This window comes from Pelmatolapia mariae, unplaced genomic scaffold (genome assembly GCF_036321145.2).
Source record: "Pelmatolapia mariae isolate MD_Pm_ZW unplaced genomic scaffold, Pm_UMD_F_2 NODE_ptg000814l+_length_37918_cov_1, whole genome shotgun sequence".
NCBI classification, from domain to species: Eukaryota; Metazoa; Chordata; class Actinopteri; order Cichliformes; family Cichlidae; genus Pelmatolapia; species Pelmatolapia mariae.
In genome coordinates, this window is record NW_027052491.1 from 25,268 (window position 1) to 37,918 (window position 12,651).

The 12,651-nt window shown below is 42.8% G+C and overlaps 1 protein-coding gene and 1 long non-coding RNA gene across 2 annotated transcripts; both read right to left on the bottom strand.

Annotated features, from left to right (window-relative positions):
* Window positions 1–247: 247 nt before the first annotated feature.
* Window positions 248–3,121, bottom strand: LOC134623658 (ankyrin repeat and SOCS box protein 12-like). The gene is made up of 3 exons (XM_063468689.1): window positions 2,837–3,121; window positions 1,478–2,006; window positions 248–853 (listed from the first exon to the last, which is right to left on the bottom strand). The coding sequence occupies exons 1-3, from the start codon at window positions 3,119–3,121 to the stop codon at window positions 708–710; spliced, it is 960 nt and encodes a 319-aa protein (XP_063324759.1). The 3' UTR covers window positions 248–707.
* Window positions 3,122–6,144: 3,023 nt separating this feature from the next.
* On the bottom strand, window positions 6,145–6,758 carry LOC135932394 (uncharacterized). Its single transcript, XR_010573474.1, has 2 exons — window positions 6,653–6,758; window positions 6,145–6,364 (listed from the first exon to the last, which is right to left on the bottom strand). It is a non-coding gene; the product is annotated as an uncharacterized LOC135932394 (long non-coding RNA).
* Window positions 6,759–12,651: the final 5,893 nt, after the last annotated feature.

Below are 12,651 nucleotides of genomic sequence, written 5' to 3' on the forward strand. Positions count from 1 at the left end.
CAGGATATATTATGTAAGATAAATAATATCACAATGGTAATCACTAATCTCACACACACACACACAAAAGAAAACATTTTTTTTAAATCAACAAACTTCTAAACACTAAAATTGAATCCTGAAAATAATTATGCTCTAATCAATAAGTAATGAGTGTTATGCATATATATTCTCCCAGCTGGGGGCACTGAAGTGGAGGCTTTTCATTCTGCTTCCTGGTGTTTTGAAGTCCAAAGACACAAGAATGTTTTTCAGGCAAGATCTAAGACATCCTGTTGTGGTGCAGACAGCGTGTGTGTGTGTGTGTGTGTGTGTGTGTGTGTGTGTGTGTCTGGATGTCTAAATAAGTAAGGTGACTACATGTGTCTGTGTAATGTTACCCGACTAAAGGAGTGAGCCAAAGTGGATGTAGTGAGGTAATATCAGAATAACAATAGTGCCTGTGAGGAGCCTCAGATTTGGATATCCACAATGTATGGTGCTACTGTGGTCTCTAGTGGCCACTGATGTTGTTACACTTCCCAAAGATACAGTGGATTTTCCAACATGGAGCCCTCCTTTTGCTTCTAAAAGCTTCATAGACATGAAAGAAAATCATCTGACTTCACAGCTATAAACAATTCGGATGTAAAACAGTCCTTTAGCTTGTTCTGGTAAAAATTTAAAAAATGTATAAAAGAAAGAAAATTTTTAAAAAAAGAAAAGCATCACATGACGTCTGAGGTTTCATGTTTCAAGTAATTTCTCAGGATCAGAGGAATGTCCAAGCTGTCAATTGCAGGCTCCTTGTTAGCAAAAGGGAGGTATCCTCTGATTGCCAGTCGAGCCTGTGACATCAGAGATTTGGGGCAAACTGTTGAAGAAACAGAAAACAACATTTGTATGCTGAGGCATTATAGCACCAACTCATAACAAAAGGCACCTTACGACAATTTAGGTAAAGACCCCACAGAGTATTAAAGGGAAAACCACAACCATCAGATGACCCCCACTATGAGCGAGCGCATGGTGACTGTAGGAAGAAAAAACTTCCTTTGAACAGGAAGAAACCTCTGGCAGAACCGGGCTCAGGGAGGGGCAGCACGTCTGCCATGACTGGTTCGTGTAAAGAAGAAAGACGAGAGAATATAAAATTGAATGGCATGCAGCAGTGGTGTATAAACGCATGTGAAGTGTAAAGAGGTAAGTAAAGAAGAAATCCTCATTGCATCATGGGACATCCCCCTGCAGCCTGAGCCTATTATAGCATAACTAAGTGATGGTTGAAAGTCACCTGATCCATCCTTACTATAACCTTTATTTAAAAAAAACAAAAAGGAAAGTTTTGAGTCTAATCTTAAAAACACAGAGGATGTTAGTCCCCTGAATGCAAACTGGGAGCTGGTTCCAGAGGCGAGGGGTCTGAAGGCTCTGTCTTCAAGATTTTGTATGTGAGGAGAAGGATTTTAAATTAAATTCAGGTGTGAATCGCTCTCACCTCTCTCCTTGAGGAGCAGAAGCAGAGCTTCGTTCTGCTTAGTGGTTTTGTCAATGATGAGTGTCGGCAGATAGACGTCTGCTCCAAAGTCTATAAGAAGCTGAATGTACTCCACCCCACAGCCGTAGCGGAGACACACCTCCAAAACTGTCTTCGGCTGTTTGATCCTGGCCAACATTTTCTCATCCGTGCAGTTGTAGTTGGGGTTTGCACCGTGAAGAAGGAGCAGTTTAAAGCAGTCCAGGTGTCCATACACAGCTGAGATGTAGAGGGGCCCTCTGCACGCTGTGGCATTGGAGGCCCATTCGGGGACTTTGGGCTTCACATCTACCTCAGCTCCAAACCGAAGCAGCTCTCTGAGTATGTCGACGTCACCCTCTCGGGCAGCGGTCAGCACCGGGGAGCAGTTGTTGTACTGGCTGCCATTGGGATCTGCTCCAGCATTCAGCAGTGAAACTACACAGTCCAGATGTTTCCCACTGACAGCTGTGAACAGAGGCGTCTGGGCCTTCACGTCCAAGCTGTCAACCTGGATTCAGACATAAGAAACCAACAGGCTTTTTTAAAAGTAGAAACAAAGTTTGTTGATACAAGAAGTACGCCACTGATTTATCACCGCAAGTACTTTTCCCCTGAGTAAGTATCAAATACCGTCCTGTGTGCATGCAAGTAAGTGACTGGATCACAGTTTAACGCCCTTCTAAGTGAAGGTATCATTTGCACAACCCAACATCCACATGTGTGCCACCGCAAGCTGTCACCTTTACTTCAGTATGACATGGTTAGCAGCTCTGTAGCTCACTGTAAGTGAAATGCTGAACTGACAATGTTGACTCTGCTCTGCTGCTGTGGGAAATCTAACCCCCCAAGGCTACTGATTAGGCTTTGACTGAAGATAATCAATTCATTCTGCAAATCTGTTGATAGACATCTGCTGGCTTGTGCACTGAATGCACTGGAAACAAAGAGAAACATTGTTAATAGCTTGAAAAACCCAAAGAAGCATCTAATAGATGCTCCGCAGAACTGAGACGAGCTGCGAAGTTGGACTGTGTTGGTCTTGTGACTCCTAGTAACTGCTTGCACACTGCACTTAAAAATTTGATCTATTGTTCGAATTTAAAATATCATTACGCCAGCTTTAATGCCCAAATTGTAAAATGTAATGTAATGTAATGTATTGTAATATCACACCTTATTTAATTACTCTTCCCTTTGAATAAATAAAAAGAAAAGTTTTGGGAGCTTTTAAATGAAATCCATGATCTCCAAGTCCAATATGTCATTTTTGTTAATTAAAAAAACGAAGACACCTTGTTACACCCTCAACATCTCATCATCCTTTCCACAAAGACTCACCTCTGCACCGTGTTCCAGTAGCAGCTCCAGGCACCTCAGATGTCCCAGTGCAGCGGCAGTGCGCAAGGGAGTTACGGGGACCCCCCACCCACTTCGAGCATTGATAGACTTTCTGTAATCCTCCTGAGACAGAAGCTCTGAGAGCAGAGCTACATCGTCGCTGCTCACGGCGTTGTTCAGAGCCTGACTCTGCTCGCCGTCCTCATCCTCCTCCTTGGGCTGGAGCAGGGAGAAGATCTTAGAAATGTCCATCAAACTCATGTTGGCAGCTCGGCCCAGAACCATACTGGGACTCCAGGCTAGTTCAAGTTAAAACCCTTTCATCTGCAACAGCAGAGAAAGACCATAACACCATAACTTGTCATTCGGCTTATGTTTTGTTAAGACAAATTTTTTAACATCAGAATAGCACAAACATGAAAGAATAAGGCTCACAAGCATACACCGCAATCACGAGATAAATCAGTTTGTGCCAACTGCAACTGCAGCAGTGTGGGATTTACACTGGGAAGACACCTACCTCACCTTGTTGCTTGTTGATGGTGTTTCCAACGGGAGAAGTCGAAACCCTTTCAGAGCTCCAATAAAACACAAGTCACGTGAAGTAAAGGTCCTTGAGGAATGCCCAATGCTTCCACTGGTGCAACGAGTTGAGAAAAGTGCAGTGTGCGCTGTGTGTGTGTATGTGTGTGCTTAAACTGACAAAGGTGCCAGAGCTCCTTTCTGGGGTGGGGTGGGGGGTGTTTGGGGGCTAATTTTAGGCCACAGATGGGCCTGACTAAACTTCCATTCTTGGAGACTTGAGTCTCATGTTTATAATTAGAAAGGTGATAGAGTTGTGACACTTAGCGATTGCCCAGTGTGACTTATCCCTGGGACATTGCTGTCTCTTTGCCACAGGCCAGCGTGTGTGGCATGTTAAGCTGGAAGGCGCTGCGCTTCTATATTTCTTTTCTAAGAAGAGCGGTTATTCTGCTGCATGTGTCCTGTCATCACCGCGCTTTGCCTGGTTCACACTGAGGGAGCCATTTTGGTGAGTGTCAGCTGTGTGACTGTCAGGGTCTTCAGAGAGGAAGCCAGTCAGCTGTTACCCTGCCAAACCCACCCATGTCTTCATGCTGTCCCACGTTCAGAAGGGAGGCTCTGACACTCAGCACTCTTTCAGCAGATGGCACAAGACACCAGATTCCTAGCATTGTTCAAACCCCACGAAGAGGTTTTAATTTATTTGAGCACAAAGAGCAATTAAATACAGACATGGAGGATTGGCTTTTAATGCAAACTTCAAGAACAGGGACTGAAAAATGGTGCAATCTCCAAGCTGGAATAAAAATGCAATAAGAAATACAGTGGGCTTTTTTTTGACCACAGCCAAACTAATAACATCAGTGAGACAGATTGAAAATAAACTATGCAGACCATGAAAGCAATGTGGTTGCTGGAAATGTTATTTAGTCCTTCACGTCACATTCCCTGCTGTGACATATCACATCAAAAAATTATTGTGTCACTAAACTTGACTGTACTACTTTTATAAATTTTACAATTAATACATTGCACACAAAATAGCACCAAATTTTAAACACAACAGTCCCATTTTTAAATTTCTTCTAAATAAACATATGTGTAACTAACTGCACAACATTGCTCTCTTTTTTAAAGTAAGAAGTTTCTTAATTTAAGAAACTTCATCTAGCCCTTAATAAAACAATAATGTAATAATAATAACATCAAGAACAATAATGATAATACATTTTTGTTTTATTAAAGTCTAGAAATAGTTTCTTAATTTAATTGAATGGAAAAAAGAAAAAAACTAAATATGCTTTATCAGTACCCATGTGCTAGCCCTTTAAATTCCCCCGTCGACCACCAGATGGCGGTAGTGGCGCAGTGATGGCAGGAAGTGCAGCTGTAGTAAAAACTAAAGAAGCGAGTGACGTGTCGGGAAAGCCATTTTCTTAATGAGCCGTGTGCCACGTTTTCAATTGTTTTACTAAGGCCTGGTTTAGCTAAACAACGATTGGTTTCTATACTCTGTTATCCCTCCCAAAAAATAAAAAATAAATAAACCCAACACTTAATTTAGCGCCATAAGCTAAACGTAGTCGCGGTTAATCGGTTACGGTATTCATTTTCTTGAATGCCACTTTATCGTTTAAACAGATAGCAGTGAAGCTCTGTGTCTGTGTTTGGCACAGAATGGAAGAGGAGGAAGCGCTGAGAAACTACTGCAAAACAATGATTTCTCGTGTCCGGAACAAGCGCCAGTCCCCCCGGGAGCACAAACATGGAGGAGCCAAAGGGAGCAACTGGTCCGAAACTGAGAGACGAGTTGCATCAGCGCACAGAGGGAGTAACCTCCATGTTCTTGAACGCAACACAGACCCAGCCTCCCCTCATGTGGGTCAAGGTCCCGCTGTCCCACACGCCCCCTTTCAGCTAGTTACGATGCTGAGGATCAAAACCTTGAAGGAGGAGATGAGACGGGTTATGAAACATCCTTGTGTGACTTAGTTTCGCCCTGTCTGGATGTCATTACGGCTGTTCCAGCCTTCATGTGCTCTTATTTGTTGACAGGCTGCAGAGGTGGAGCTGCACGGTCCCGCTGTGTGCAGCGTGTGCGCGCAGGAACAGGCTTCTCTGGCCTTGAAAACTTTTATCAGGAGGAAAAAGACACAACTGCAGATCCAAGCCCTGAAGTGCAGACTAAACACACGTTTGGGTAAGTGACTTTTAAGGGGTGATCATCTTAAGCTAACCCGCCAGCTTACATGCATGTCAGAGTAACTGATCACATCTGTTATCCGTTATCTGATTCTGGGTTTTTTTTTTCTCTTATAGGATTGGACACTTTAGGGGGAGTTGGCACAGAATCTCTCAAAGCCCTCCAATGCCCCTCTCTGGATCTGAGAGGAACTACTTGGCAAAGATATGCAGGTCACAGCAACCTGGGTTTCCTTAGCAACCGCTAAGGAACGTGGAGTTGCCCTGGCAACAGATGAAATGAGGGGTTACCCTGACAAAAAAGCTACAGGAACTCATTTAGGAGACCTCGCTGTCCTTTTTCAGACAGATAGCTGCAGACATGACAGCTGCGGTATTAATGGAGCGAGGGACAGTGGCGTAAGTGCAGTCGAACATATTCTTGCCTCTTTATTTTCAAACACAGGCTAAACCCACCCACTTGCACTGCTCGGCAGCAGCTGTGTTTACATTCACACCCCTAAATAACACAAATGTCCAGCCTTTGTTTTGAGTGTAATAGTGGTGGTGGGGGGGGGGAAAGTGCACGCTAACAGGGTTAGTACAAAACAGCAGTTTATTTTCTTCTCATTGTATTAAACACACAACACCATTCAAAGCAAATGAGTCTGGCCTTTTTTTTCCTCCAGTTTTGGTGGTTACTGAAACACTGTAAACATTAAAACAACACTGTGTTGTATTTCACTTTTAAACCTATTCGATTTTATCTTGGCACAAAAAAACAGAAAATACACAACAGACAGCCGTGGCAGCAGGCATGCACTGCAAAAGAAACGAGAAAATACAGTAAAATATCTAAGGCAATAACCAATAGCAACATGGGCAACATTATTCAGACAAGTTCAAATTTTCTGCATTATTACAATTACAATTGTCAGGTGCTAATAAACTACCATGGAAGTCGTACATTACATATAAACACATCCAAAGCACTGGAAAAACTACAAAATAACATTACTAGATGCTCAACCAAATCTTGACAGGTTACGAGCAAGTTACTAAGACAGTTTGTTAAACTGGGGGGACTGCGTGGAAACTGGAAACACAGACCTGTCAGACCAGTCATGTGGACTGTACACGGCTGATTCGAGGTCAGTGTCTTGAACCGGTTGTCTTTATACTCCTCTGAAGCTAAAGGTGGGAGTCTACTCATCTGGCTTCCTCTTGGGCTTCTTTGGGTTGCGGGAGCGGCTTTTAGCCTTACATAATGGACAGATGGGAGCGTTACGATGAATCTGCTGGTGGCAGGACAGGCAAGCCTGGAGAAAGGTGGAGGTGGTTAGTGCGAGAACTTAATTTGAGGACTTTCTTGTGTTGTACAGATAAGAAGCACCACAGGTTTCATGCAGCCACGTAATCCATCGGCTAGTGTCTGTTGACTGAAGCACCGCTAAAGAAAAACATGAGTGAAACTCATCAACTTGTACAGAAATAGCCACAAGCAATGAAAAGTGGGCAGGTCACAAATTAAACTTATCTCAAATGCAACTGCACTGATTACTAATGAGTGCAAAGGATGCAGGCGATTAAAATATGACAGGGTGCTAAACAGATTAGAGGGTTATCTATGTGACCAGATCTTTAAATGTCAAAAGTCCAGAGTCTGATATAAACAACGAGGAAGAGGAGCAATGCACAGAAATCAGCTTGGTGAACTGATTTATGTGCATGTAAACAGATACATCGTTTTAAATGCTAAAGCATCATCATATGACAGTCGTGGTTTCTAAATTTAACCTGGCAATTTTTTCCAATACCTGTTCACTCACAAAACTGTTTAAGCAGCGTCTGACAAAGCTTAGCCTTCACTTATACACTGATCAGACATAACTGACCGCTGACAGGTGAAGTGAATCGCACTGATTATCTCTTCATCATGACACCTGTTAGTGGGTGGGCTATATTACGGAACAAGAGAACATTTTGTCCTCAAAGCTGATTTCAGAAGCAGGAAAAATGGGCAAGTGTAAGGATTTGAGAGAGTTTGACAAAAGGCCAAACTGATGGCTAAACGACTGGGTCAGAGTTTAAAAAACTGCAGCTCTTGTGGGATGTTCCCAGTCTGGAGTGGTCAGTATCTATCAAAAGTCCAAGGAAGGAACAGTGGTGAACCACTGACAGGGTCATAGACAGTCAAGGATCACTGATGCACGTGAGGAGTGAAGGCTGGCTTGTGTAGTCCGATCCAAGAGACGAGGTCCCGTAGCTCAAACTGCTGAAAAAGTTAACGCTGGTTCTGACAGAAAGGTGTCAGAATACACAGAGCATCACAGTTTGTTGTTTATGGGGCTGCAGACCAATCAGGCTGCCCATGCTGACCCATGTCCACCACCGAAGGACCCAAGATTGGCATCAGAACTGGACCACGGAGTAATGGAAGACGGTGGCCTGGTCTGATGAATCAGGTGTGTGTGCGTTACTTACCCAAGGAATACCTGACACTAGGATGCCCTATGGGAGGAAGGCAAGCCAGCAGAAGCAGCACAATGCTTTGGATATTGTTCTGCCGGGTTAGGTCCTGCCTTTCATTCAGATGCTACTTTGACCTGTACCACCTACCACTGTTGCAGACCATTAACGCGTTCTGCCACAAAGCAGAAATAGTTTAGGAATGCTTTGAGAAGCACAACAACGAGTTTGAGGTGTTGACTTGGCCTCTGATACATGGAGATCCCACCTCTCAACTTACAGGGGTGAAAGTATCTGTTGCTAACTTGGTGCCAGATACCACAGCACACCTTCAGGGGTCTAGTGGAGTGTCTGCAGCTCAGAGCTGTTTTGGCAGTAAAAGGGGGACCAACCCAATATTAGACAGGTGGTGAGAATGTTATGCCTGATTGGTGTATAAATAGCTGAAGTTTATGTCAGTTAAATTCACAGTGCTTTGGCATCATTATCTGTGTGTAGATAATACCTTCATAGGTGGAGGTTGCTGTCTGAAGGTGGCCGTCTGACGGGCGTCTTGCTTCCTGGACACCTGAAGCTGCTGTGCTGCGGCTGCGGCAGCAGCAAGGGATTCTGGGATGGCAGGCTCATGCGTCTCCTTCTGCCACTCTGCCTTCTGCTTCTCAAAGTAACTGTTCAAAAGGAAAAGCGAAACCTGGCTAGCAGTGAGTCCTATTTAATGCTTATGAATCATGTTCCAGTTGAGATTACCCCATCTACACCGTGCACCACGAGACGAGGGGCGGCAAAAACTGAACAAAAGGAAGACTTAAATTGAACATTATAGTGAAGCTCACACATTCTCTTTTTATGCACAACTTTGAGCAAAAGCACAGTCGCTGTGAGACTGTCTGCATGCATACAAACGTGTGTGTGTGTGTGTGGGCAGGGGAGGGCTGGGAAAGAAATGTGGCCTTGGACTTTATGCTTGACTGGCTCGTTTTCAAAAAAAAAAAGAAAAAAAAGAAGTGATATCCTATTTCATTACGCTCTGATTTTTCTCAAAATAAGTCTGCGACAGAGCAGAACTTTGAGCATTCACAAACCAAACTCGATGATCCACCAATGCTCCGAACAATAAAAATCATTTGCAAGCGACACATTAACACACACATCGATTCATGCGCTAAAAGTTTATGTGCCATTTTTGTTTTCATACAAGTTAATACCTCAGTGTGAGGTTTTCTTGCTATTATGGAGGTGTAGCGTGCTCATTTTTGTGCTGAGACATCACTCTCATGCGGTCTCTTTAAAAAAAATATCCAGCAGCACCCCACAGGCCTGTGAGGTGTGATTTAATTTTCTCAGAAACCGCTCCAACACAACTTGTGATACGATTACAGTGGCTACTATTACTACTAAGTACCGTTACTCAACGAAACTCGAGCAAATGGTGCTTCAAACGTCTCCTCCGACATCTCATAAATCTTTCTCTCACTGTGGTGACTTGTGTGTATGAAAAGCACTTCAGAACAACAGCGGTATAAGCCAGAACTTGCATTTACCAAGTACTAAAGTTGGTATTCAAGTATCTCACACATTCAGGATGAACATGAAGGAGCACGCCACAAAGAAAAAAGGAAGATTACCACCTGGCCAAAAATGAATTAATCAGCTAAGCTTCCACATAGCACGCGGCCAAATTAAGAATCCAAACTGCCAACAATGTCAGCCTGCTGAATTTCCCCAACAGCAAATATATTGACACCCTTCTCTCTTTTTTTTTTTTTCCCCCAATGTGCTTTCAAGTTAGAAAGTTTTTCCTTGCATAGGGAGGTATGTCACACCAGATCATCATCAGTCTGGTAGAATCATTAGTGAAAATACACAAGTGTGATATCTCCACTGAGGACTGCTTTTCTACAGCCATGCTAGCACAGACCTGAAAAAAACAACATGAGCCTTTTCAGTATTAATTCAATCACTTTAAAATATTAGCACCCATACAGCAAAAGGAGGATAGAATAAACGAAACCAAAGCTGTGGAATACTTCACTTCCTAGCCCAAAAGTGGGATCCACTGCACTATTAGGACCATTAACTATGATTTCCTCCACATCGTAAAATGTACAATCACCTACTGTTGATGGATGTCAGCCTGCAGTTTGTGCTGCTGGGAGTCTACTTATCAGCCCCCCACCCTGCCAAGATGTACCTCTGGTGTTGTGGATAACAGGAACTTTTTGAAGCAAGAAATTTCTGTCAGCATCTGAAACTGGAATCTAGACAAGTGGAATTATTTTATATTAGACTTAAATTTCTAAACAGGCTAACAAATCTGTTGATCACAAGAATACCTATCTGATGTTTAAACACCTAAGTGTTCAAAGGTTCCTGCTAAGACAAGAAAATTTCCCAGAGACTCTAAAAGTGTGTGAAAAAAAAAGTAAATACTGGTCTTTAGAGTTTTTATGCCAGTTTCTAATAACCCCCTATTTTAGGTGCCAGCTTCTAATAGCACATATTTTCCCAGTTACTCTTTATATAGTCATGCTGATTCTGTTGAGGTGATTTAACTTGCCAGTCTTTACAAATAATTGCAGTTGTTCCTCTGTTGCCATCCAAATACAGTCTAGGGATGTCACCAAAAGTGATACTTACAACAACTTTCAAAAGTGGAAAGTCTGAAAATGTCCTGGAACTTGTTTTTTTGTTTTTTCCTTCCCCAATTCCATATGTGCTGTAGGTAGCACAGGCCTAAGTGTTTTAATCTAGCTGTACAAGCTAAAGAAGAAGGAGGCAGACACGCCCAGGCATAGGAATACACGTAGAAGATGTGTTGCAATGGCTCCACCCAGACTTACTGAAAAGAAAGGCAGAGCGGGGTACAAAGATATTTTGCGGAACTGTTAACTGAGTTCCCAAAATGCAATATGTAAAAAATGTTACTGTTACTTCTTTACTGTAATTCGAGAACCAAGAGAGGAATACTTCCAATTTAGCGAAGCACCTAAAAGCCTGTAACTAAGTTTGATTCACATGAACATCCAAAGCATGACTATACCTCATATTACCATTTTGTTTGAGACAGCTGGCACAATTGCTGTGGCATCCACTATTTTCGTAGACTATAATGTTGGCAATGGCTTATGTTAAATGTGTGGCACTTGTAGGTTGCTTTGCTTTCACTCCTCTTTCCAGTTCATCCCAAACCAGCTCGATGGGGTTTAAGGCGAGAGACTGTGCTGGCCACTCCATGTTTTCAAGCTTACCACCTTATCCTTGTTTCCTAAGGTGGTCCTGGCATAGCTTGCACTTATGTTTTGGATTATTTTCCTGCTGTACAATGAACTCCTCAACAACTAGGCGCATTCCAGAGGCTACCGCACGGCGCCGCAGAATGCTGTGGAAGCCGTTTTCAGGGTGTGCCTCTCACTCTCTCACGCTGTACAAGTCACCAGCAAAACAGCCACAAAACATTATGCTTCCTCCTCCATGTTTGAAAGCTGATGTCACACACTGTGGAACCATCCTTTTGCTTAAATCCTCAGTGATGAACTGAATATTTAAAATTTTTATTCATCGGTCCATAACACCTTCTTCCAGTCTTCAGTAGTCTATTGGTGATGTTTCATGGCTCAGACAAGCCTCTTTTTCTTATTCTGATGTCTTAGCTTTCTGATGGCTTTCATGCTGCAAATCGACTTGTAAAACCTGCAACATGAAGTCTTCTCTTCACAGATGAAACTGAGATGTGCCTACAACTGCTATTAGGCTGTGTTTGAAGCTGTGGTCCTGTGAGCCGCCTAGCAAACAAGCTGTTGACTCTCAAAAACCTGTCTTCTGATTCCGTTGTGGCTTCCTGTCATCGTTTCCCCCAGTTTCTCAGTGCCTTTTGATGGTGAAGGAAACCGTACTCGCTGACACCTTGACTTTCTTCGCAATTTCTCTGTAGGAAAAACTTACACTTTCAAATGTTTTGATGGTCTGTCTCTCTTCCATTGGTAATTGCCTTTTTCTCACCATTGTTATAGCAACACACTACTTTCTGCAGTACAATACTGTTCAAATAATGCTCACGCAGGTACGACACCACAGTGTGTTCCAACACTACTTTTATGGAGACATATGGGGTTGTAAGTAATCAAGAAAATTTGGGACACCTGTAGGAATCGGTAGCACTAACTTTGAAAGCTCGATCAACCTCCATTGCTGCAGAACAGCTATAAATTGTTAACCCATCTCTTGTTCCTTGAAAAAAAAAAAAAAACCTTTTTGGATAGCTGAAATATACATTGTTTTCAGTTTTGGATAACCTTACTTTAAAAAAAATAACTTCAGTTAGTTCATCACTTACCTCTGTACCATTTTTTTTTTTAAATGTGGTGTTCTAAGACTTTTGACCGGCAGTGTACCTAAACTAAACTTAGTATAAACCAAATACTCCAAATATTAAAAACACTAGGGGATCCAACACACCAGAGATGGCCACGAGACCACACAATGAAGCAGTATTCCAGGAAATCATCTGCCTCGCCACTGGAGCATGCCAAATTTCTGCTCTTAAAAGAATTTTCTCCTTCTTTTTCGCACCTGTGTTTTAGCACTGTCAAGTCTTCCTTTAAGGACCTGCTCCACCATATTGATGAGAGGGAAAGGCAGCT

Coding starts and splice junctions, on each gene's coding strand:
- LOC134623658 (XM_063468689.1), bottom strand. CDS start 3,121: ATGGTTCTGGGCCGAGCTGCCAACATGAGTTTGATGGACATTTCTAAG. Junction 2,007..2,836: donor TACTGGAACACGGTGCAGAG/GTGAGTCTTTGT, acceptor GTCTGAATCCAG/GTTGACAGCTTGGACGTGAA. Junction 854..1,477: donor TCTGCTCCTCAAGGAGAGAG/GTGAGAGCGATT, acceptor TTTCTTCAACAG/TTTGCCCCAAATCTCTGATG.